General features: G+C 43.3%; 1 protein-coding gene across 1 annotated transcript in view; it reads right to left on the bottom strand.

Moving 5' to 3' along the window:
* Positions 1–10,348: 10,348 nt before the first annotated feature.
* The window catches only part of CSTF3 (cleavage stimulation factor subunit 3), a 125,730-nt gene continuing 112,282 nt past the window's right edge, over positions 10,349–23,796 (bottom strand). Inside the window, exons 17-21 of the mRNA XM_082270832.1 lie at positions 22,439–22,634; positions 21,933–22,086; positions 18,339–18,433; positions 13,873–13,933; positions 10,349–11,308 (exon numbers count right to left, since the gene is read on the bottom strand). Of these exons, the coding sequence (XP_082126958.1) occupies positions 11,106–11,308; positions 13,873–13,933; positions 18,339–18,433; positions 21,933–22,086; positions 22,439–22,634 (709 nt within the window). The 3' untranslated portion in view covers positions 10,349–11,105. The remainder of the gene's footprint in view (positions 11,309–13,872; positions 13,934–18,338; positions 18,434–21,932; positions 22,087–22,438; positions 22,635–23,796) is intronic.

The following is a 23,796-nucleotide window of genomic DNA, read 5'->3' as shown; positions in this document are numbered from 1 at the left end:
GGTGACCTGACTCAGATAGAACGCACAGACAGGAAGTCACTTCCATTTAAATCATTTGATCACAGACTGAAGAGTTTTTCATCACTTTGGACTGTTGGACTATTTATTGTTTGTGCACTAGTCACAACAGATATTCATTTATTTAATTCCCTTTTTGAATATTTATATCACTGTTGGTTTATTCACACCACAGCACCAGTAGATTGCATAATTTTGTATGTACACCTATTTTAAATTAGCGCACCACCTTTTTTGATTTAAAAAAATTATATATAATTTTGGGGGCTCTAAGTAATTTTATAGCAAAAAATACTGATTTTAACTTGTAAACAGCATGTGTCAGAAATGGGCTCGGTCCAGAAGTGGCTAAGGACATGGATTACTGGAACCATGTCCTGTGGTCCGATGAGACCAGGATAAACTTATTTGGTTCAGATGGTGTCAAGCGTATGTGGCGGCAACCAGGTGAGGAGTACAAAGACAAGTGTGTCTTGCCTACAGTCAAGCATGGTGGTGGGAGTGTCATGGTCTGAGGCTGCATGAGTGCTGCCAGTATTGGGGAGCTACAGTTCATTGAGGGAACTATGAATGCCAACATGTACTGTGACATACTGAAGCAGAGCATGACCCCTCCCTTTGGAGACTGGGCCACAGGGCAGTATTCCAACGTGATAACGACCCCAAACAAGACAACCACTGCCTTGCTAAAGAAGCCGAGGGTAAAGGTGATGGACTGGCCAAGCATGTCTCCTGACCTAAACCCTATGGAGCATCTGTGGGGCATCCTCAAACCGAAGGTGGAAGAGCGCAAGGTCTCTAACATCCACCAGCTCCGTGATGTCGTCATGGAGGAGTGGAAGAGGACTCCAGTGGCAACCTGTGAAGCTCTGGTGAATTCCATGCCCAAGAGGGTTAAGGTAGTGCTGGAAAATAATGGTGTCCACACCAAAAATTTACACTTTGGGCCCAATTTGGACATTTTGACTTAGAGGTGTACTCACTCTTGTTGCCAGTGGTTTAGAAATTAATGGCTGTGTATTGAGTTATTTTGAGGGGACAGAAAATGGACACTGTTATACTGTAGCAAAGTGTAATTTCTTCAGTGTTGTCACATGAAAAGATATAATAACATATTTACAAAAAAAGGAGGGGTGTACTCACTTTTGTAAGATACTGTACATGTATGTGGTATCACCGATGCTGTAAGGAGCAGGGGAATTTAATTTGGGTTGTTCTTAGGTGGTAAGTTATGGTAGTATCAAAAAATATACAGCTAAATTAAAAAAAAAAAATAGATTTTGTGTTACTTACAGTAAAATCCCTTTCTCTGAGTTCATTGACAGATCCAGCCTCTCTCTTCTTCATATTCAAGCCAGATAGGAAAAAAGTTGCACAACAAGGGGTGGGCCAATAAACAAAGTAGCAAGTAGACAAACACGCCAAGCCTCCGAACTACCCCAAAAGGTGCCTACAGGAACCTTAACCACTTGACCTCCATAAGATTTACCCCCTTCATAACCAGGCCATTTTTCTGCTATACCGCACTGCGTTACTTTAACTGACAATTGTGTGGTCATGCCACAAATAGAGCTTTCTTTTGGTGTTATTTGATCACAATTGCATTTTTAAAAACTTTTGTGCCATAAACAAAAAAAAAAACATGACAATGAACAATATTTTTTGCTTTCTGCTATAACGCATATCCAATAAAATATATTAAAAAAATCTAATTTCTTCATATATTTAGGCCAGTATGTATTTTGCTACAGAGTTAGCATATAAGCGTATATTAATTGGTTTGCGCAAAAGTTATAGCATCTACAAACTATGGTATATATACTGGAATTTTATTTATTTATACTAGTAATGGTGGCAATCAGCGACTTATAGCAGGAGTGTGAAATTGCGGTGGACATTCTGACACTAACTGACACTTTGTGGGAACCAATTACACTGGCTGCGAAGGGGTTAAACATCTAGGGCGATCAAAAAGTTAAATGTGTGCCCAGCCATTGCTTGTGTACTGTGTTTGGTGTCTTCACTTAGGCAAGTGATGGATTTTCTTTCCCTGCAAAATCGCTCACTTCCCCCCCTGTGAAAACTAAGCTCTGCCTTATTTACACAGGCAGAGTTCCGTTCTGTGTGTTTTCCTGTACTAGGCACGTGATGCAGCACAGGACAGCCGCTTTGCCAGCGTACTTCCTCTTGATGCGCTTGGCAAGCAGTTACAGCAGCCTGCAAAACTTGGGGCGAAAACTAGCATCCAAAAAATGTTAACACAGCAACCTTGTAGAATTTGAAAGGGTGCACATACAAGGTCTTCCCCCTGCAAACCTGAGACACAAACGCCATATGTCAGCCCACCTAGGGGGCACAAACAGCCCTGGTGGAATAACAGGAAAGCAAGGCGCCCACCCCTTAAAGGCATACGCCTGAACAATTGTCTGCCAAATTTAATAGGAAACAGTGACAGAAGAGGCCTCTGTGCCCTTCCTCGAACCATCTGTGTGCACAAAAGGGGAGTCGGATCTCTGAAAGGAGGGCACAGTGGATAAAGACACACAAACGGCTCAGACCACATCCAAGGAGTGCAACGCCATTTCTTTAGGATGCGATGGCACGAGGAAGAAAGGACAAAGTCTACATTTAGGTGAAAAGCTAATACCACTTCCAGAAGTAGGGGGACGGATAAAGATCCACCTTATCTTTGTGTAAGACACGAGATAGGAAGGCCTACAGAACAAGGCTGGCAACTCTGACATTCAGCGTCCGGAAGCGATAGCGACCAGGAAGGCAACTTTCTGAGAATAAGCAAGGGAATATCCTGAATGATCTCAAATGCAAGTTACTGGAGAACCGAAAGAACCAAATTCAAGTCCCATGGCGGCAACAGGGAACGGACAGGGGGGCAGGTTACATGTCAAACCCCCTGGATGAAAGTGCGAATCAAAATGTGTGTTGTCAAAGGCCACTGAAAAGGACAGCAAGAGCAGAGAGACTTGACACTTAAAATGTAAAGTATTGTTTGTTTTTTTTCCAATAAAAATAACAAACATGATATACTTACCTGCTCTATGCAGTTGGTTTTGCACAGAGTAGCCCAGATCCACTTTGGCTCTTCTGGCCCCTACCTCCCTGTGAGCGCCCCCAAGGCAAGAAGCTTGCTATGGAGGCACCCGAGCCGAGTCAGAGCTCTGTGTATCCATTCAGGCACGGAGCTGCGGTTCAACTCCTCCCCCTCTCTCCCCTCATTGGCTGACTGATTGACAGCAGGGGGAACCAATGGGGCCACTGCTGTGTCTTAGCCAATGAGGAGGGATGTTGTGGAGGGCTGAGACAGTCGTGGACACAGCTGGATCAAGAGGGGACTCGGGTAAGCATTGGGGTGACTGCTACACACAGAAGGTTTTTTATCTTAATGCATAGAATGCAAAAAGATAAAAAAAACCTTCTGATTTTACAACCCCTTTAATGTTAGTCAAGGTTAGTGTTTGGTAAATGCTCTGTGGAGTTAAGGCCAACACCCGAGTCACTGAGAAGAAATGAGATTGAACCCCCAAAGTCTCACACCATGTGATATAAGCTTCAGGTGCGATGATATAGCTTCCGAGAGGTAGACTTACAAGCCTTTCACTTTGTGGGGAGCAGGGAACCAGACAACCCTTTGTACCTCAGAATCTGGCTTTCAATAGTAATGCCGTCAAAGCCAGAGAGGGGAAACAGGATGGAAGACTGGACCCTGGAAGAGAAGATCCTCCGGAAGAGGCAGTCGCCAGTAAGTGTCCGCAATCAGCCACATCACGTCAGCATACTAAATATGACAAAGCAAGTCTGGAGCCACCAGAATGGCTGGAATATCTTAGGTCTCCCTTAGGAGGAAAGAGAAATATGCGGCAATACTGATCCAACAGCCCCCACTGAAGGATGTGAGATACCACCTTGTGCCCCCTTGGTGACTGACTTAAGCCACTGCGTTGTGTGATTGGTTCCTGACTGACAGCCCTTGGAGACAAACCATCCAGTGCTCCAGGGATAACTGGATTGCTCATACCTCCAGGACATTGATGGGCAATCAAGCATCCTCTGGAGTCCAGCAACCTTGAGCAGAACTCGAGCCCAGGACTCCTCCCCAGCCAAACTGGCTGGCATCCGTCATGACTACTGTCCAACGGAGAGGGAGAAAATACATCCAAGCCCGTAGTGATGGAGACTGGCAACCAGAAAGGAGAGCTCTTTGTTGCCTGGTCCAGAAGTATCGGCTTGTCCATGGAACCAGGAGATCTTTACCATGTCGACAAAACTTCCTTCTGCAGAGATCTCGTAGGGAACTGCGCTTACAGGACCTCCTTAAAAGTGAACACCATTAGACCCAAAGCTTGGATGAAAGATCACAGGGAGGGTCACTTGCAGGACAAAGAGCTGTTTGACTGCAGTCTAAAGCTTCTGGAGTATATCCAGTGAGAGAAACACCTTGGCCTTCTCTCAATTAAAAATCAAGCCCAGGTGTCTGTTCGGGGGCCACGGTGGATTTCTTGAGATTCAAAACTCCTTAAAGTCCTGCCAGAAGTGCGTGATGATCTGCACGCTGTCCATCAAAGCTGAGTGAGTCTCTGCTTGCAAGAGCAAGTAATTCAGGTACCTGATCACGGCAAACCCCTAATGTCTCAGTAAGGCCTGGACTGGGGCTAAAACTTTGGTAAATACTCGAGGAGAGGAAGCCAGACCTTCCCTCTTGGTGGATTGGATGTCAGTCGGGTGTAAATGGACAGCAGAGTCTGTGTGCTCCTGGCAACCCATAGAGCAGAGCAGACTCTGTCCGTGTCCGCTCTGCAGAAAATGAGTGGACATGGACCCGTCCATCCAACCACTCTGCTCAGCAGGGGTTCAGTTTACAGATCCCCTGCTGATCAAAACAGAGCCCACCCTGTGTGAAAGGGACCTAGGATCACTGATCTGCGAAGTCTGTAGAGACTAAAGCCCCGTAAGCATGGGCAGAATATCGGGCAGTATCGGCCTGTTCAATGGGAACAGGCCGACATTCGGCTCATGTGTACAGCAGCTGGTCTGACAAAGGCCGACGAAGGCTTCTGTCGAAGGGGCACCAATGGCTGAGAGCTCTGACCATTGAGTTCTAGTGCAGGGGGGGGGAAGGGGGGGGTTGAGCCGCCTCCCTGTCAGAACACAATAGCTCAGCGGGGAGATCGGATAGATAGTACAGTGGCTCTTCTTGGGCTCTAGTTTTTTTTTCGTTCAGCCCACCAAACCGATAGTGTGTACTAGGCTTAAGCAGGGGCTGACTGGCATCTTTTGGCCCAGGGGACAGGTATAAACTAGAGGCCCATGGTGCAGCGACTCAGCCCTTCTCCCACTCTACCTCTTCCCAGCCTCCTCCTTACCCCCATTCCAGGCTGAAGCTCCGCTCTAGGTACTCTCTACTCACTGGCCAAATATGGGTTCCTGACCTGGCTACCAGGGGGGGGGGGGGTTGGGGGGAGCTGGGAAAGCTTGGTTGGGGGGGGTTGCCAGGGGAGGAGAGTCTCCAGTAGGGCATTAAACCGCCCTCTGCTCAGACACAGTTTACACCATCCATGCTGGGGGGGGAGTCCTGGGCTCTGTTCTTGTCTTCATCCCGCACTCAGTAGGTCAGCAGTGGGGACTTTTTACTTCTCTTCACAAGGAATCCTTTAGGCATGTCTGTGGCAAAGGCGGTGCAGCCTTTTTATGGGGCATCAGAGCGGCCTGGGGGGCAATCGCCCCCCTGCCCCAGTCCTCCCCTGGGCTTAAGCCAAGAAGTCACAGATTCTTAAGTCTAACCAATATGCCTGCACAGCAGCTGGGAAATGTACTGAGAAGGTCATAATAAATTACTTGTCATATTAATAGTTTAATTCCTTTAATCATCTCCTTGAATTCTGATAATCAAAATCACATTCCACACCTACACATTTTGTACATTGAGCACACTATGTCACTTATATGCAATAACTTGTTCCTAGATAAGAAGAACATGTCTGTACAATGACAGGAATGATTGGTATGTGTGCACTGTAAATAATGTAAAGGTGAAATCCAGACAAACAGCTAATTACACAGCTGAAATGGATACATACAGTTACCTGTTAACTGAATTGTAATAGTTTTAATCAATTATTGTGATTCAGATACCACTGACAGACAGAAAAGCCAGGCTGCTAATCTCACTTTTTCTCTACTGCAGTTAAACAATTCTATCTAGGCATGACTTGAGCTTACCCTTAAATGCCCCTTTTGTCTTCTAAATTATGTCCCAGCATTATTTATTGTATTGTTTTGTACCTGTAGCAGGAGACCGTTTTGATTACTTCTTGTGGTTTCACCACCAGGTCTGTAAAATGTATGCAGATGCAGGGGAAACAGCTGGGAGATTAGTTTCTATCAATGTAGACATACCTCCAGAACCACATTTCCCAAGAGCACTATTCATACACACACTGTGTAGTCAGGCTGTTTGGTAGTCAAGACAGCAGTGTTAAAGAAATCAATGTATGTATGTGGAGAGGGATGGGTTGGGGGGCTTGGTTTGGGTAGGCGGAGTTCTGTAGTCCAGCAGGCAAGGCTGACAATGTTGCTTTTAATTTTAGAGGGGAGGGCAGCCCAAACAGGAAGTCAGGAGCACACTGGACTTCTGGCAGATTATCAGTTATTTTTTTCTGTATTTGTATATTTCTGCACGTTTACGCACTTTAAAAGCTGCATGTTTTGCAGAGGTGTACTGTATACGTCTTTGTTATATTGCCCCGACATATTCTTTTAGCAATACAGCATGGCTACCAAAGTGCCCCCCTGCTTATGACTGAGCAATGGAGAAAGCTGCAGTCATCACTTACATCAGCTCACCCATGTTGTATTAGAAGCGATGCTTCATCTGCAACTATGGCACAGAGATTTTCCTACTGGTACCCCCAAGAGATTCAAGAAACCAGCGGGTGGCCACTAGAATGCATTAACCTATCACCTTTGGATGAACCAGTCATTTAAAGGGATTGTAAAGGCAGAAGGTTTTTTTTAACCTAATGCATTAAGATAAAAAACCTTCGCTGTGCAGCAGCCCTCCTCAGCCCCTCTAAAACGTACGTGAGCCCATCTTTGACCAGCGATGTTGCAGGAGTTTCTCAGCTGCTCAGGGACTCCCCTCCTCACTGGCTGAGACAGGAATGTGGTATAATTGGCTCCCACTGTTGTCAATCAAAGTCAGGCAACCAATCAGGAGAGAGGGGGTGGGGCCGGGTTGCAGCTCTGTGTCTGAATGGACACAATAAGCTGGGACTCAGCTCAGGTGCCTTCATAGCAAGCTGCTTGCTGTGGGGGCACTCAACAGAAGGGAGGGGCCAGTAGCGCAGAAGAGGGACCTGATAAGAGGAGGATCCAGGCCACTCTGCGAAAAACCACTTTAAGGAGCAGGTAAGTATGACATATTTGTTATTTAATAAAAAAAAAAAAAACACGAGACTTTACAATCACTTTAAGATAAGACAAATACCTTTCATTAATATGCATCAACACTTCTGGGGCTCCCACTCCTATTCTAGGCTTTACTACTTAGTGAATAAATGGCCCAGGATAGATATGCAGAATTGCTGACCTACATCACAGGTAGTGAAGCAAGGATAGGGATGGCATCCCAGGAAGGATTGTACATTAAAAAAAATAACACATACTTCCAAAGCACATCTACGACTCCAAAATCCTATGGCTCTATATCAGGTCCCATAAAAATCAAAACGTAACTCCACTTTTGTCTGAAAAAAATAGCAAATGAAAAAAAAAAAAAAGAAATAATATAGCAGATACAACTTTAACACAAGTCATATTGTGATTTCATGTTTTAAAATTGATATTCCCTTTTCAATCTGCAACTCTGTCATTTTCTGTAAAATGTAATATGGAATCCTGGAGGCCATCTGTACACAGATGGTGTACAGAATGCCTCCCATAAATGTAATTTCCTGCTTGCGTTAACTGGTTTAATGATTTTTTTTTCAGAAGTCTGCACACTAAGACATAAGTCAGATTTTGGGCATCCCCTGCAACAAGACACTCTCAAGGAAAATCACATTTGAAGGAATGCAGACCTTGCAACTTGCCTCATTAGAACCTAGCAAGTGCAGCAGCTGATTGATAATTCACTCCCATTGAAAGTCACTCCCATTCACATTTAGTTTGCACATCGACACAGACAAACAGCTATTTCTTCAGAGTGACAAAAGGTAGGAATCTAAACAAGGTTTGATTAAATCTGTTCAATGCACATTGATGACCCAGATGTTTTTTTCTCAACAAAAATGGAGTTACTCTTCAAAAAGCAGACAAAAGTTTGTAAATAGGTAATCCATATATGTAACGCAGTAGTATGACTGCAACAGTATTAGGCCCCTTTCACACAGGCGGACCGTTCAGATCCGCCTGTCCGTTTTTTTGGCGGATCTGAATGGTCCCCCCATGCATCCCTATGGCAGAGACAGAGACATGTCCGCTGACATCCGATCCGTCAAATCTGGACGGATGGAAACCCTATTTTCCATCTGTCCAGCGGATCGGATGAGAATGGACCGACGGTCCGTTCCCATCCGATTCCCCCATAGAGATGTATGGGGAACTGACAGCTGTGTCTCCGCACAAAGCGCGGAGAACAGCTGTCATCCTCCTGCTCAGCGGGGGATCGGCGGAACGATCCCCCACTGAGATAAACGGAGTCCGTCCTACGGACGGATAGTGTGAAATAGCCCTTACGGAGAACCAACCAATAACACTGTGCAGCCTTTGACAGGAAACCCCCCACCCCTCATTTTTCCTGCACATGTGCGCCATGGGCTCATTCCAATGGGTGAGCTGTCTTCCACTAGATGGCTAGAAGCTACTATAAGTACATCTCACCCGTAAGAATGGATGGGGCCATTACAGGCAATGGAGATATTTTCCCAGCAACGTCAGTGTCGCCCTGGGCAACAGGGAGGAAAGCCTTTCACCAAGCATGTTAGAATTGGAAAACGAAGAGAAGGGAAGTTGGAATTAAGTAAATTGACAAATGACCTTTAAACCTAAAAATTAGCAATGACAACTTCCACATTTCTATTCTGAAAGGTTCCCTTCTAAGGAAAGAAAGTTGGAAGCAGTATTTGACTTCCTTCAGCCTGGGTTCACACATATGCGATGTCAGACATTGCATGTGATTCGCACTGCATTGCTGTGCAAGATCACATTCAATATCTGTGCAAATGCAAATTCAGCCATACAGTTGCACAACACAATCGCTTCCTGTGTTACTGCTGGGTCACGTCCGTCTGTAATCCCCGCCCCCTATATGCGTATCGTCATGCGCTGTGGGCGTTTGACTTCTTCTTTATATATATTTTAAATAAACGATTTATACAGAGAGCATTAGATCTCCCTCTCCTTTTCCTTCTAAACACACACTGCTAACCGGGACAATGGATCGGGGAGCCCTAGTCCTCCATTAACCGTTGCAGCATCTCAGGACTCCAACTTGGTGGCGTGACCCTGCATATATCCTCAGGATAAGCGCTTATGACCCAGTGGTGACACACAGGTCTCAACCTAAGGTGAGGAGCCATCCAATTTTGGTGGTGGGATTCCCGAGTATTTATACCATTGTTTGGAGCACTTGAGCACTGCATGGTCTAAGAAGAGACTGTGTGATCTTGTCTTTCTACAGGGGATTTACCATCCACTTTGATCATTTGAATAGCACTTTTATGATTTTTTTGGGACTATTCACTTTGCACAGTACTATGACAGATCTAGGTCAATGTGTTTATTTTATATATATATATATTCTGAATATTTATATTTAAATTTGCTAATTTGCTAGCACATTTACACTGTGATTAATTATTTAATTAGCACCTGTTTGCACACCCTTTGTTGCATATTTGCACATTACTGAGATCAGCAGCGCTGTATTTTTGTATGTATTTTATAGTTTTGTATGTGCAGTGGTTTACACATTTTGATACGGCTGCAGCTATCATTTTATTGATTACTTTTTACTAGCGTGTGGCATTTTATTTAGTCGCGCTGATATATACACCTTATTGATTAACTTTGTATTGACACCTGCAGCAGTTCGCAAAGGGCAGTGTGAACTGGCTTCGGGGGAGATGCAATGCGGGAACCGCCATTCGAATCATGCTGGTTCTCTCATCGCATATGTGTGAACCTAGACTTAAGGTCCCCAGATGATATTTTGGTGCAGCCAGTACTGTGCACTGTAACAGGGCCACACGTAAAGCGCTGTGCACAAAACAAAGCTTTTCACACCCTCTACAGTATTACAAAATCAACTCTCACATTCAGCTTTATTCAATTTCATTTTATTTAATGTATGGAAAAAAAAAAAAAAAACCTACAGCTGACTGACAGGCAGTCAAATAACAGTTAAAAAAAAAACTGGACTCACACTTTAAACCATTTTCTTTTCAAAAATTCCCCGGGGTCCTCAGCAGTGCAGTACAGTCAACACTAGAACAATACAAAGAAGATCTGGAAATGAACAGTGGGTTTCACAAATTTGGAGGGGTCCAAGTGGTACAGAACAAAGTGTTTTTTCATAGTGATATCTCCTTTCTATCTTACAGTGTTGTTTTAAAATAGCAGCTGTTTTATTCGATTAAAATCCAACCAAGGCAAAAGGCTGTGGCGCCCTCTAGTGCGCAGGAATGTAATACAGTCCGAGCTGCAAATTTAAAAAAAAAACTGTTGGTACCCTGCTACAAATAAAACAAGTTGAGGCCATTTGGGGAATCACGCTGTTTTGAGTTAAAAAAACAAAAACAAAAAAACATTTGCTGTTTAAGCCATCCAGTTTTTGAAAATAAAATGCTGAAGCTCACTGAGTCTTCTCTGTACATCAAAACAAGCATGAAGGATGTACAACTGAAGACCTTGTCCTTTCTGCAGGAATTACTTTTTACTCTTCACGAGCACCGACGTCCACTCAATTCCAGGGAGCTGTTAACAAAATGTTTAAAGCGGAAGGTTTGAGGCAGAGCAAACCATCGGTTCACAAGTCTGTCTCTTTCAGGCATCTTTCTGAATTTTGCACGGCTTCACCGAATCCTCTTCTGCTGGCGAGCTCTGTAAATGTCATGAACCGGAGGCACTACAGCACCCTTGTCTTCATCATCATCAGAATCTTCGTTGGGTCTTTTCAGTGATTTATTGATCAGGGTGTTCACTTCAACTGGTCCGTTGGTCTCCTGCATCAGTTCGGCCTGGCCCCCAGTAATGACTCGAATGGCTTCTTCAACAGCTAGAAAGACAGAGTTCCTTGAATCATATCAGGATTACAAATAACTACATAACCCATTAAAAGGAAATAAAGGCGTTGCCATTTCAGGCTTTCTTCAGAAAATGCTAGGCGCCTGGCTGTCTCTGGCTTTGGCACTTCTAGGACACTGTCCCAGAACAATAATGCAGAAAATCAGAATAATGTTAGAACACGTGTACATAATGGTTTGTGGTCAGTGACTCAATGAACTGATCTGAAACAGAATAACAGCCAGGGAGAGGTCAGAAACTGCAGCCTCCATACTTCCTTCCCTACAAGAATGATAAGGAATTATTTGTGTCTACTGAGTACTGGTGCTCATTCAAATTACTTGTCAGGAGAAGAAAAAATTAAACAAAAAGGTAAAAAATTATATAATACATTGCATACAGGAGGGCCTCTGTTTTTTCTGGCTCTATCCATATGCGCTCTTGGTGGGTGGCACCTCTTCCCACCATTCCCCCTTTTCTCTTACGTCTTCCGACAGTCGCCGCCTCCTCCAAGTCATCACTATTGGGTATTGAATGCCGCTCCGCAGGAGTAGCTAGGCGACTGTCGGAGGACTCAGAGAAAGGAATTTTACGGTAAGATTTTACAAAAATTCCGTTTTTTTTTCTCTCCCACTATCCCCCAAGTTTTATGTAAATAGTTGCTCCAACCATTGCACAGACCCGTGGGGCTTCCCTAAAAATGATCACGCAAGTTATGTGATAGACATATATTGACACACTATATTGGTATATGCCCCCAGATCTAGAATGCCAATCATCTCCTCTACTAGGGCAATATGTAAATCCAGTATCATATGATGCCTTTCCAATTGCTCTTGTTGTAAACTCACAACTAAGCACTGGTCTGTTTTACATATTTTCTTTTCTATATTGTAGTGTATAAAAAAAATAAAGAATACAAAAAAAAAAAAATCTATCCTAAAACAAAAACATAAAAAAATGCCAATAAGGCCTTCAGCATCTACCTTTTACTCTATATTAAAAAAAAAAAAAAAACAAGCAAAGACTAAGGTCAGCCATAGATGGTTCGAAACTCAATAGATTATTAATCTATTAAGATTTGAACCATTAATAATGGGCAGGCTGAATGTATCAAGTTGATCAATCTATCAACTTAGGTACAACCAGCCTGCCAGATTTACTTGCGATTATCGCAAGTGGCTGCTATAGCTGCTAGCAATATTCACAGTCTTCACCTGACGGACGGTTTCCCCCACCGGGAGAAGACAATGGCTCAGCAGAAGGGATTCCCCTGTTAACACCGTCTGTGTTGATGGGGAAAGCGTGTACATTTCTTTAATGCAACCTCAAAAATCACGCCTAAGAATCCCATACTGGGTCCCCGACCATAGGGGAGGAGCAGCCTAATGTCCAACATCTTAGATGCAGGGACTGCCCCCCCTCCCCCCCTAGAAGCCATCTGTATCTCCCCAGAGATACAAAAAAAATTAAAAAAGTTTGTGCTTACATATACTTCCACATGGCCGTTCTGTGGCTCCCTTACAATTCTGTCTGCCTTACTGGCATCACATGTTCATTTAAAGGATCAGTACTTTTAATGTATATGGGCACTGTAACCCACGATGCCTTGCTCAACCTTAGACCAAGGTATAACTTTGATATTCATAGGCAACAAGAAAAATAACCTATTGTGAGTCACTAGTTACAATGTAAATAACAACATCTATATTAAAAGATAATAGGAGCACACACACACATAATAAACTCAATTAAACAGGGAATAGCAACAATCCCCTCTAAATATATGTATAATGGGTATACAATCATATACCAACAAGCCAACCTACATTTATTCCTTGCGGTTTCTCAAATCCAGATTTGAAGTGTGGCCCCTAACATCACCAAAGTGCTGCACATAATGTTCAGTGAATGTAATGCTTCTGAAAGCTGTCAGAGGCTGCAATATCAGATAGAGACTGCAATATCAGATAGAGGATGCAATATCCGATAGAGGCTGCAATATCAGATAGAGACTGCAATATCAGATAGAGGATGCAATATCAGATAGAGGCTGCAATATCAGATAGAGGATGCAATATCAGATAGAGGATGCAATATCAGATAGAGGCTGCAATATCAGATAGAGACTGCAATATCAGATAGAGACTGCAGACGTGTTATAGGAGTTGTTGGATAATGGGGACATGTTTCATGAAACAGTCATGCAGATTGCAGAATCATTAAATTAGACTGATAGATAACACATTTGTGCTTCCTGAAGCCCTTTTTAAAGTTACTTTTGATATAGTTAAAAAGAAATAAAAACTGTTTCAGCTGCACTGTATTTGCTTGCCTGGGAATTCAGATTTAACAGAAGAGGCATACATGTTAAATATATAGTATTTGCTTCAGATCTTTTTTTCACTCTAAACTGAATTTACTTTAGGAATCCAGCTAGATTAGATGTACATGTGGGTATCAGAGGTCTACAATGCAACGGTCAGTGAAGCTCTGTTCAAGCTTAAACCAGTGTAATTGTTTAAAATATTTTTAGCAGGCCGAACCAATACTTACTATCTGGAAGCTTACACCTGCGAAAGATCTCCATAACTTCATCCACCTGCACAAAAGGACCCTATTGTGAAAAAAATAAAAGCAGTTATTTTTTGTGCCTACATCTTCATACTAAGAATAATGAATGTTAAAACTGCCGAAGTTACGATAGAAATAAAGGAGCTATCAGTGGTAACTTATCTTCATAAAAGCAACAACAGATCTGGCATCCCAATCCTGGCTTTGATAGTGAGCCAGTCTCCTGGATCAAGGATGTAGCCACTACAATTTGAAAACTGAACTCCCTTTTAGCATGCAGGTCATTAACTCAGAGTAGTGGAGCCTGGATCAGGAGGACAGCTCCCAACCCCATCCCCCCGCAAAAATAAACTCATCAATGACAGCTACCATATTTCTGTCCTCACAGGCTTCCTTAAAAGGCCAACTCCATGCTCTGGGGTCTCCCCAAAGCACCACTGATACCAGCGCTGCTCTCTGCATTAGTACAGTGTGAAGAATGATGTGGTGATGGTGCTCTGGGGGTGGGACCATGAAGGAAGACTGATGCTATCTTGTGGTAAAGAAGAGGTACTGTTGGGACTTATATATATATATATATATATACATACAGTGCCTTGGGAAAGTATTCAGCCCCTTGAACTTTTCGACCTTTTGCCACATTTCAGGCTTCAAACATAAAGATTTAAAACTGTAATCAACAACAAGTGGGACACAATCATGATGTGGAATTAAATTTACTGGATATTTCAAACTTTGTTAATAAATAAAAAACTGAAAAATTGGGCGTGCAAAATTATTTAGCCCCTTTACTTTCAGTGCAGCAATCTCTCTCCAGAAGTTCAGTGAGGATCTCTGAATGATCCAATGTTGACCTAAATGACTAATGATGATAAATAGAATCCACCTGTGTGTAATCAAGTCTCTGTATAAATGCACCTGCACTGTGATAGTCTCAGAGGTCCGTTTAAAGCGCAGAGAGCATCATGAAGAACAAGGAACACACCAGGCAGGTCAGAGATACTGTTGTGGAGAAGTTTAAAGCCAGATTTGGATACAAAAAGATTTCCCAAGCTTTAAACATCCCAAGGAGCACTGTGCAAGCGATAATATTGAAATGGAAGGAGTATCAGACCACTGCAAATCTACAAAGACCTGGCCGTCCCTCTAAACTTTCAGCTCATACAAGGAGAAGACTGATCAGAGATGCAGCCAAGAGGCCCATGATCACTCTGGATGAACTGCAGAGCCTGAAATATGGCAAAAGGTTGAAAAGTTCAAGGGGGCGAATACTTTCGCAAGGCACTGTACATACATACACACACATACATACCCCACTTTTAAGTACACAATGGAACCAGAGCATGTATGTAAAATGAAAATGGACTTAAAAGTGAAGCAATACCTTTTTTCACTTTTCAATGTAGGTAAATACACTAGCTCTATGGGAAATCTTGGTCAGCTTGACATGGCACTGCTCCCGAACCAAAAGTGACAGTGACACCAAACTTGAGGAATACGTTAAGGAGACAGAGGACTACGACAGTTAGATTACCTAGGCAAGCTGGCCGACCTCAAAATCAGGTATGTTGGGGAACACCTCTCGGTTCAGGAGCAGTGCCATGTCAAGCTGACCAAGATTTCCCATAGACACCAATGTGCAGGTATTCACGAGTGTACACAAAGTGAGGGAAGGCAAAGCAGGGTATGCCTGTATGTATGTATGTATGTATGTATGTATATATATATATTATATATATCCCAGTTTTGACCTTTTAAGCACGCGCTTGTCATAAGAAAAGTATGGAGTTGCTGCCTTCATTTTGGAAATGCTAGCTTTCTGGTTCTATCTGGCTTTAATCATTTTGAGCCAAGGACCTGTAATGCTGTAAAGGGGTCATTCTATATGTTCCAGGTCAGTGGCTCAGAAAACGGAATTGTTAGTATCAGCCTAACATCCAGAGAATGAGAAGAACAAATAGGAGAAGTTCATTGTTAGGGTTTACATGTTAGATGACAGTTAAGATACAGTATGGACATAAATTTGAACAAGGTACAGTTTAAAAGAGACTCCTTCAGATACAAAAACGCTCTCCTAAAATTGTTATGTGCCTGGCCAAGGTGAATGACATTCAGTGAATGCAGAATTTCATTTTCTCAGACAAGGGTACATGTCAAATTCTACTGGAATTAATTCACCCCTACCCCTGAATGTAAATATCTTTAGACAGCTCTTACAAGACCAACATGAAATCCTCTGGGGGTTTGCAAGATTAATTGGGCAGCTTGGGATTGAAGGTGTAGAACCTACCCCTTCTGCAAACTCTTACCCATCCCCTCCTTGCTCTCCTATAATTTGGTTTCAACTCACCTGTCCCCAACCCCCTGTACCTAGCCCTTCCTATGCCCCCTCCTGCTCTTTAGATTTCTAATTAATCTATGTTTGAACTCTCTAAAAAAAAAAATAAAAAAAATAAAGCTCATGTCCTGAAGGTGTAACAGTCTAGACATGTACAGTATTGAGAACGCCTTCTATACAACGTTAAACTTACTGTAAACATGTTATAGCCAAGTGACTATCAAAGGATCTATAAGAAAGTTTAAAGAAGTTGACTTTTTGTAACGTTACAGGTTTCACCCGTATATAGGGTGTAACATGTAGCATGCTACTGCGCTTCAGTCCCCGCTCTGCCCACACAGCCTCATCATTCATTCACACAGCTTTGTGAAAGAATACACTAGAAGTCATGTCTTCCACTTTGACAGATGGCTTGAAACTCTCCTCCTGTACTGCAAGGGTATTGATGAGTGCTATTGTAGCTCAATGATTCTTCCCGCAATTCAGTAACTGTCTGTATGGGAGGTATGGGCAGACAGCTGTACTGAACCTTGCTTTGTACACTGGTACAAATCATTTGGTGGAGGGGGGATTATGGCATGGGGTTTTTTTTCAGGGGTTGGGCTTGGGCCCCTTAGTTCCAGTGAAGGGAACTCCTAAGGCGTCACCATACCAAGACATCTAGACAATTTCATGCTCCCAACTTTGTGTGAACAGTTTGGGGATGGCCCCTTCCTGTTCCAACATGACTGCGCACCAGTGCACAAAGCAAGGTCCATGAAAAGATGGATGAACGAGTTGGGGATGGAGGAACTTGACTGGCCTGCATAAAGTCCTGACTTCAACCTGATAGAACACTGTTGGGATGAATTCGAGCAGAGACTGGGAGCCAGGCCTTCTAGTTCAACATCAGTGCATGACCTCACACATGCACTTCTGGAAGAATGGTCAAACATTCCCATAGAAACACTCCTAAACCTTGTGGACAACCTTCCCAGAAGAATTTAAGCTGTTATATCTGCAAAGGTAGGGCCAGCTCAATATTGAACCCTACAGACTAAAGTTGGCAGCTGTAAAAGCAGGCGTCCCAATACTTTTGACAATGTAGTGTATATACTTATATGCATATCTAGACACAATTTCTCATCACTAGGACTGTGAAGACGATTATGTTTTTTGCTCATTCTTATAGCCCTGATGAAGGGGAAGTGCTGTTGCCCCTAAAACGTGTGGCTTGTTTTTTAATATTACTTATTTTTTAACCAACAATTCGCTTTCTCCCAGTTTTGGTCTGGTGCTTCTATTCTGCATTTTTATGGTTTATAAAGAATTTATAACAAAAGAAAAACAGTTAATAAAACTATGCTTCATTTAAAGGGGCATGAAGGGCCAAACCCCACTGCATCTTCATAGGTCTGTATGATGGATTTCAAAGCAGAGAAGCAAAAAAAAATGCAATGAATATTCTATTCTGACTGACAGTGCCCTTTACTGGGTCGCCATTACTGGTTGGAATGATACAGAAAAAATGTAGGTAGCATTAAACCAGTTTAGGGTGTATGACAGGCAGATGTCAGTATGCTCTGAAACGCAGAATAGATGTATGGATATCAAGCACAGGACAGGTCTGGTAAATAATCCCCAACTGCCAAAATTGTCAAGTTTTCATCATCTTTGGCTAAATATTAATAGACGGCATTATGTTTGCAAAGTAAACTGAATAAAGGTCAAACATACAACAGGTATAACTACTTTCCCATAATGCGGTATACAGTGATGCCAGTGTGTGATAAGGGGTTATGAGTGTTTTCTTCCAATCTAGCAATAGAATAGTGACATGTTAGACTGTCACTAACATTTAAGGAGAGATGAGAAAAAGTGTATACGCTGCTGGAAATATATACAGATCACCCCCCCCCCCCCCCCCATTCTACAGGTTTTAAAAACTGCCAAAAATCCAGGTGTTAACAGGAAGAAAGTAGTCTCAGGGGATGTGGCAAACATACTTCTAAGAATCTTTCCCTTTTTCCTATAGATAAGAAGATCACAGCAGAGAACATTGCAGTATTATTTAGAAAGGAAGACAAAAGGAGAAAGGCATAGAAATGAGAGGAATATACCACTCATGTACCTGGTAACACAGGGGTGGAGGAAGCAGCTTCATTAATAGCACAGCAGCAGGAGGCACTGGGAACACTCCTCCAGGCACTGGGTGAAGTCCAGGAGCTACAGAACACATAATAGAGAGCTGTCATGCAACTGGGCATTGTTACACCTTCAATATTAGATGCTTCTTCACATACATACTGCACATCAGGATTACTAAAACATTATAGCAATTGTCTAAACCATAGTGTGTTGTGCAGCCAAACATCTTTGGCACAGTTAAGCTGGCCATAGATGGTGCGATTTATTTTCCTGTAACCAAAATGCTCAATTCTTCCCACTAAGCTATTGTGTTCTCATGACAGTGGCAAGGTGTTGGGCAGGAGGAGACGTCCCTATCAGGAGAACACACAGCCATTATTCACTGCTAGTGACTATAGCCGCAGGCAATAATCGCTTGAAAAATAGGACATGCTGGTTGATCAATCATAATCCTGAGCCGTTCAGTCACCAAAGAGATATGTGATGAACAGCACACATATACCTCTAACTTCATAATCTACTTTATCCACCAAGAAAAGGTATAAGGGAAACACACATTCCAAGTAACCTTCACTTAAACCTGTGAGCTGCCAACAAAGAGTTTAGTAATTCCGATATAGCTCCTGGGGTGCCTCATTCAGAGAATTTTTTTTTGTCTCATATCTGAGAAGTGTGCAAAGTGTTGACAACTTACTGCTTTGAAGAATATTACATATTTTATATAGTTATGGCTTTACTTCTCCTCTTAATGGCACATAGATATATAAATTACTTATGTTTACCCCTTGCACATCTGGGTGATGGACTACAGCAAAGGAAGGTCTTTCCATTTCAATATTTTTAATAAAAAAAAAAATTGGGTTATACTGTCCCATACAGGAGTAGGACACGAGGCAGGAAAAAGCTTGACTATGCCTATGGGCAGTCCCAGGGGGTATACACCTACTCTCAGCTATAGGCACTCAGTTTTGTTACAAGCAGTGTCAGAAGAAAGCCAACTCCCCAGAGAGGTGGGTGCTGTGTCCATCAATTAACATCAGAGAAATGGATTTTACGGTAAGTCAAAAATCCCATTTTCTCTTTCGTTTATTGACGGACACAGCTCCCGAATCTTCTTAACCATTGGGACATCTTAAAGCAGTGTCAAACATGAGGGGTGGGTAACAGCAGAAATCAATTCCCAAGGCTAACCATAGCCAACCAGGAGCTCAACCATAAACAACTGGGGCTCACCTGAAAAAAAACAACACACCCTCAAAGAGGACCAGGTCCTCTAACAGCAGCCTGCAAAACCTTGCGACCAAAAGAAGCATCTGCAGATGCCAACACATCCACTTTACAAAAAAACTGTGTAAAAGTGTGCACCGACAGCTAGATGGCTGCCTTGCAAACCTGCGTAACTGACGCTGGATGACGGAAAGCCCAGGAGACACCAAATGCCCTAGTAGATTGCGCCTTGACAGGGAAAGGAGGAACCTGACCCTTGATGCAATAGGCCTGAATCACTGTCTGATGCATCTGGAAATGCTCGCAAAAGAAGCGGACAACCCTTTGTGAGGTCTGTCCGTGAGCACTGAAGGAACCAAATGTCGGACACCCTGAAAAAAAAGGTACGCACCAGGGAGTGTGTGGCCAAAGGTCGTTAGAAAAAGACTGCCAAAAACCGATATTTGGCCCTTGATGGTACTCAAGGGCAATATCTGTTAAACCCCCCGTTGAAGGAAGGTTAAGATCCGATCCACAGAGAAGGAGCGAGGTTGAACCCCAAGAGACAATGTACGTCTTCCACGTACCATAGATCTTCCTAGAAGTAGATTTCCTAGCTTTTAACAGCGTAGGAATCACCAACTCAGACAAACCTCTATCCCTCCAAGGAGGAGATCAGATAAGGCCTTCCTTAAAATCTGGTCCGTAGACCAGCAGTTCAGCCAGATAATACGCCGAAGGACCACTGCCGATACCGACAGCCTAGAAATCAAAGGAGCCGCATCCAAAAAATGCATCACAGATAAACTGTAGCCCCTGGATCAACTGATCCACCAGCTCCGCAAAGACAGGGGGAGTGGTTTCCCCTCCAGATCCCAGCATATATGTTTAGCCCACTCAGTCAGAGTTTGCGACACCAAGGCAATAGTAAATACCGGCCTAAGTACTGAACCAGCCACAGTGAACATATGGCGGGCCAGAGGCTCTGCCCTCCTATCAGCCGAATCTTTAAAGGCCGGGGATTCCTCAACGGGCTTTATTTAACCTTTAAACCGATGAGTCCACTACAGGTGGGACCATCCACCTTTAACGCAGTTATCCTCATAAGGACACCGCAAGCAAAAAGCGCTTATAATCATTGCGTTTTGGACAACCCCACCGTTTTGTGGCAATGTTGTCAAAGTGAGCGGAAAAGGGAACACCGTCGCCGCTTTGGAGGGCCTGTGGCTGCCAAAAGAAACTGACGCCTCCGACGCAGCATCAGTCGCAACCTCCATTTTCAAAGTGTCAGGCACTGATACAAACAGTGCATCCAACAGCGCCTTTTCATGCGTGGCTAGAGGAGCAGAGGAATCCTCCTCACTATCTGAGCACTCAGGGTGTATGGACGGAGATACCAAGCTCCCCCCGAAAACATAACAATCAGGGGAGGCCGCCACTGAGGCCCCGCAAAGGGTACACCGACCAAGGGTCCACGAATGGCAGATAGCTGCCATAACCCCAGGATTTCTTTGCCGCGGGATCACCTTTATGGGCAGCGGAAGAGGTGCACCCCACCCCCCGCCGCTTCCCGGTCGTTTCCCCCGCTTACCGGAACGGTAAGCGGGGAAAGCGATCCGGTCTTCTCTCCTCCTAGGCAGGAAGTCGAGTGAGGGCAAGATGATAAAAGTGATGAAAATTTTCTTTTTAAAAGGGACAGTGTAAAAATAAAATAAAAAATAAATAGGAAAAAAAATAAATGAAAGCGCCCGTCCCTGTTAGCTCGCGTGCAGAAGCGAACGCATACGCAAGTCGCGCCCACATATGTAAAGGGTGTTCAAACCACACATGTGAGGTATCGCCGCGATCGTTAGAGCGAGAGCAATAATTCTAGTCCTAGACCTCCTCTGCAACTCTAAACTGGTAACCTGTAAAAATGTTTAAAATGTCGGCTATGATGATTTTTAAGTACCAATGTTTGTCGCCATTCCTCGAGCATGCGCAATTTTGAAGCATATTGGGTAGCTCTTTACTCGGCGTAACATTATCTTTCACATTATAGAAAAAAAATTGGGCTAACTTTATGGTTTTCTTATTTAATTTAAAAAAAAGCATATTTTTAAAAAAAAAATTGCATTTGTAAGACAGCTGCGCAAATACAGTGTGATAAAAAATATTGCAATGATCTCCATTTTATTCGCTAGGGTCTCTGCTAAAAAGAAATATATGTTTGGTGGTTCTAAGTAATTTTCTAGCAAAAAAACCTGATCCTAACTTGCTGCACACAGAAGGTGTTTTGCCTTCATGCACAAAAATCTTGAGCCTTTAAAGGAGCTTCTAAAGATTTTGTGTAATTATACACACAACTATTAAAATGTTGGTGATGACTTACGAGCTAGGTGTCTTGGTTGAAAAGGAATCATCTGGCTGGTGTCTGGCTTTGGGTATTCTGGTTTTCTGTCAATCTCATCCTTTAAAGATGGGGCTATGGAAGGAGCCACCACTGGGTCTGGGATCATAGATGCTAATTTGGCACGGGAGACATCCTAGAAAAATTGGTACATATTGTCATTACCAAAAAAAAACTAGCTCAAGTATAGAGAATTATGAGGCAATGAAAGAAGGGAAAGGGGAACTGAAAACAAAATCAGTTTAGAGAGAGATTGGAAGGAACAAGAATAATGAAGCTCGGGCAAAAGAAAAGAGAGAAGAAAAGCTTTTAACTTGGAGACAGAGGATGTGATAACAAATAAGGAAAGTCATAAACAAAGCAAAGAAAGGTGAAAAAGTGAGAAATAACTGAGTCAGGTACAGAATAAAGAAAGGTACAGGCATAAAGAGTGCAAAAGATTTGGGATGGAATCAACAATGATGTATATAGCATTCATTTAGACATACCTTATATCCTAAGGCTTTGAGTTCGCTTGCAGAACATGGGTACAGATCCATGAACTTGTACCTGTCTACAAGTAGCGCTGTCTCCTTCCCCTCATACTCCTCTTTAAATGCAGTATATCTCCTCTTCTCTACTTTCAGAATACTCGCTAGATCTCCAATATTACTCTCAAATGCCAAGAATCGAGCCCAGATCTCACTAAGGAAAGCACAAAATAAACTGATTGCTGACAGAGCCAATACAACACTATATACTGCTGCACCTGCTTGATGAGCGGGAAGGACTTTAAAAGAAGTATGGCTGAAGGTTTTTTGGCCATACTTCTCTTCTGGGTCACATAAGTGCACTTTCTTTTGCTCTCCTGTGACCCAGAATCAGCTGAAAACAGGCTAGAGTCTGCTGTTGGTTGACAGTGCTTTGTAAGGATCCCAATCATTTTGTTGGGATTCGCCCAGATGCCTGACAGCTGGCCCCAGCATTCTGCACATGGCTGAGAGCTGAAGCCAGCTGCACCCTCCCCTCCTCTAGCCTGGCGCTCCAGTGAGTGCTGGAGGAGCAGACCAGTGACCGACAGTCGCCACTCTCTGCTCAGAGCAGACAGAGAACTGAGTGGTCAGTGGTCATGAGTTGGCGGGGGACAGCTGCAGTATCAGTGGTATGAGTGTTTATTTTTTTATTCCCCAAACCTCTCCCCTAAATATGTCAATTTGTTGTTATCTATAGGTTCAGGTGATTGGTCTGAAATCAAAGAGACATTAACCACTTGCCCACAACGCTTCCTGCCCAAGTCAGTTTTCAGCGCTGTCATACTTTGAATGACAATTGTGCGGTCATGCAACACTGCACCCAAAAGAAACTTAATTTTTGAGACAGAGAGCTTTCTTTTCGTGGTGCCTAATCACCACTGTTTTTTTTCCTGGTTTAGATTAAAAATTTTGTAAACAAGTAATTTTTCTCCCTCGCTAATGTGTGCTGATGAAGCTGCACTGATGGGGCTGCACTGATGATCAGTGCCCTGATTATCAGTGTAGATGTCCCCTGTGTGGATTGCCACTTACCGGCTTTCCTCACGCGCTGTCAGCGTGAAGAAAGGACTGCCGATAATCGGCAAATCATGTTTACACTGTGATTGGACACAGCTGATCACATGGTAAAAGGCCGCTGTAAATGGCCTTGTACCCCAATCCAAAGGACACAATGACCACAGAGCTCTCCTGATGCTTGCCCTGGGGGCGCACATGAAGGCAGGGTTCTGGCAGGACGTCTTCCCGATAATGTACAACTGTGTGTAGCCATCATTTGGCTATAGTGCGGTCAGGAAGAGGGTAATGATATGTATCTACACTCAAAATTGACTGGT

The sequence above is a fragment of the Pelophylax lessonae genome (assembly GCF_965119305.1).
Source record: "Pelophylax lessonae genome assembly, chromosome: 10".
NCBI lineage: Eukaryota > Metazoa > Chordata > Amphibia > Anura > Ranidae > Pelophylax > Pelophylax lessonae.
Note: the sequence above shows the minus strand (reverse complement) of the source record. Positions and strands in the feature narration are given on the sequence as shown.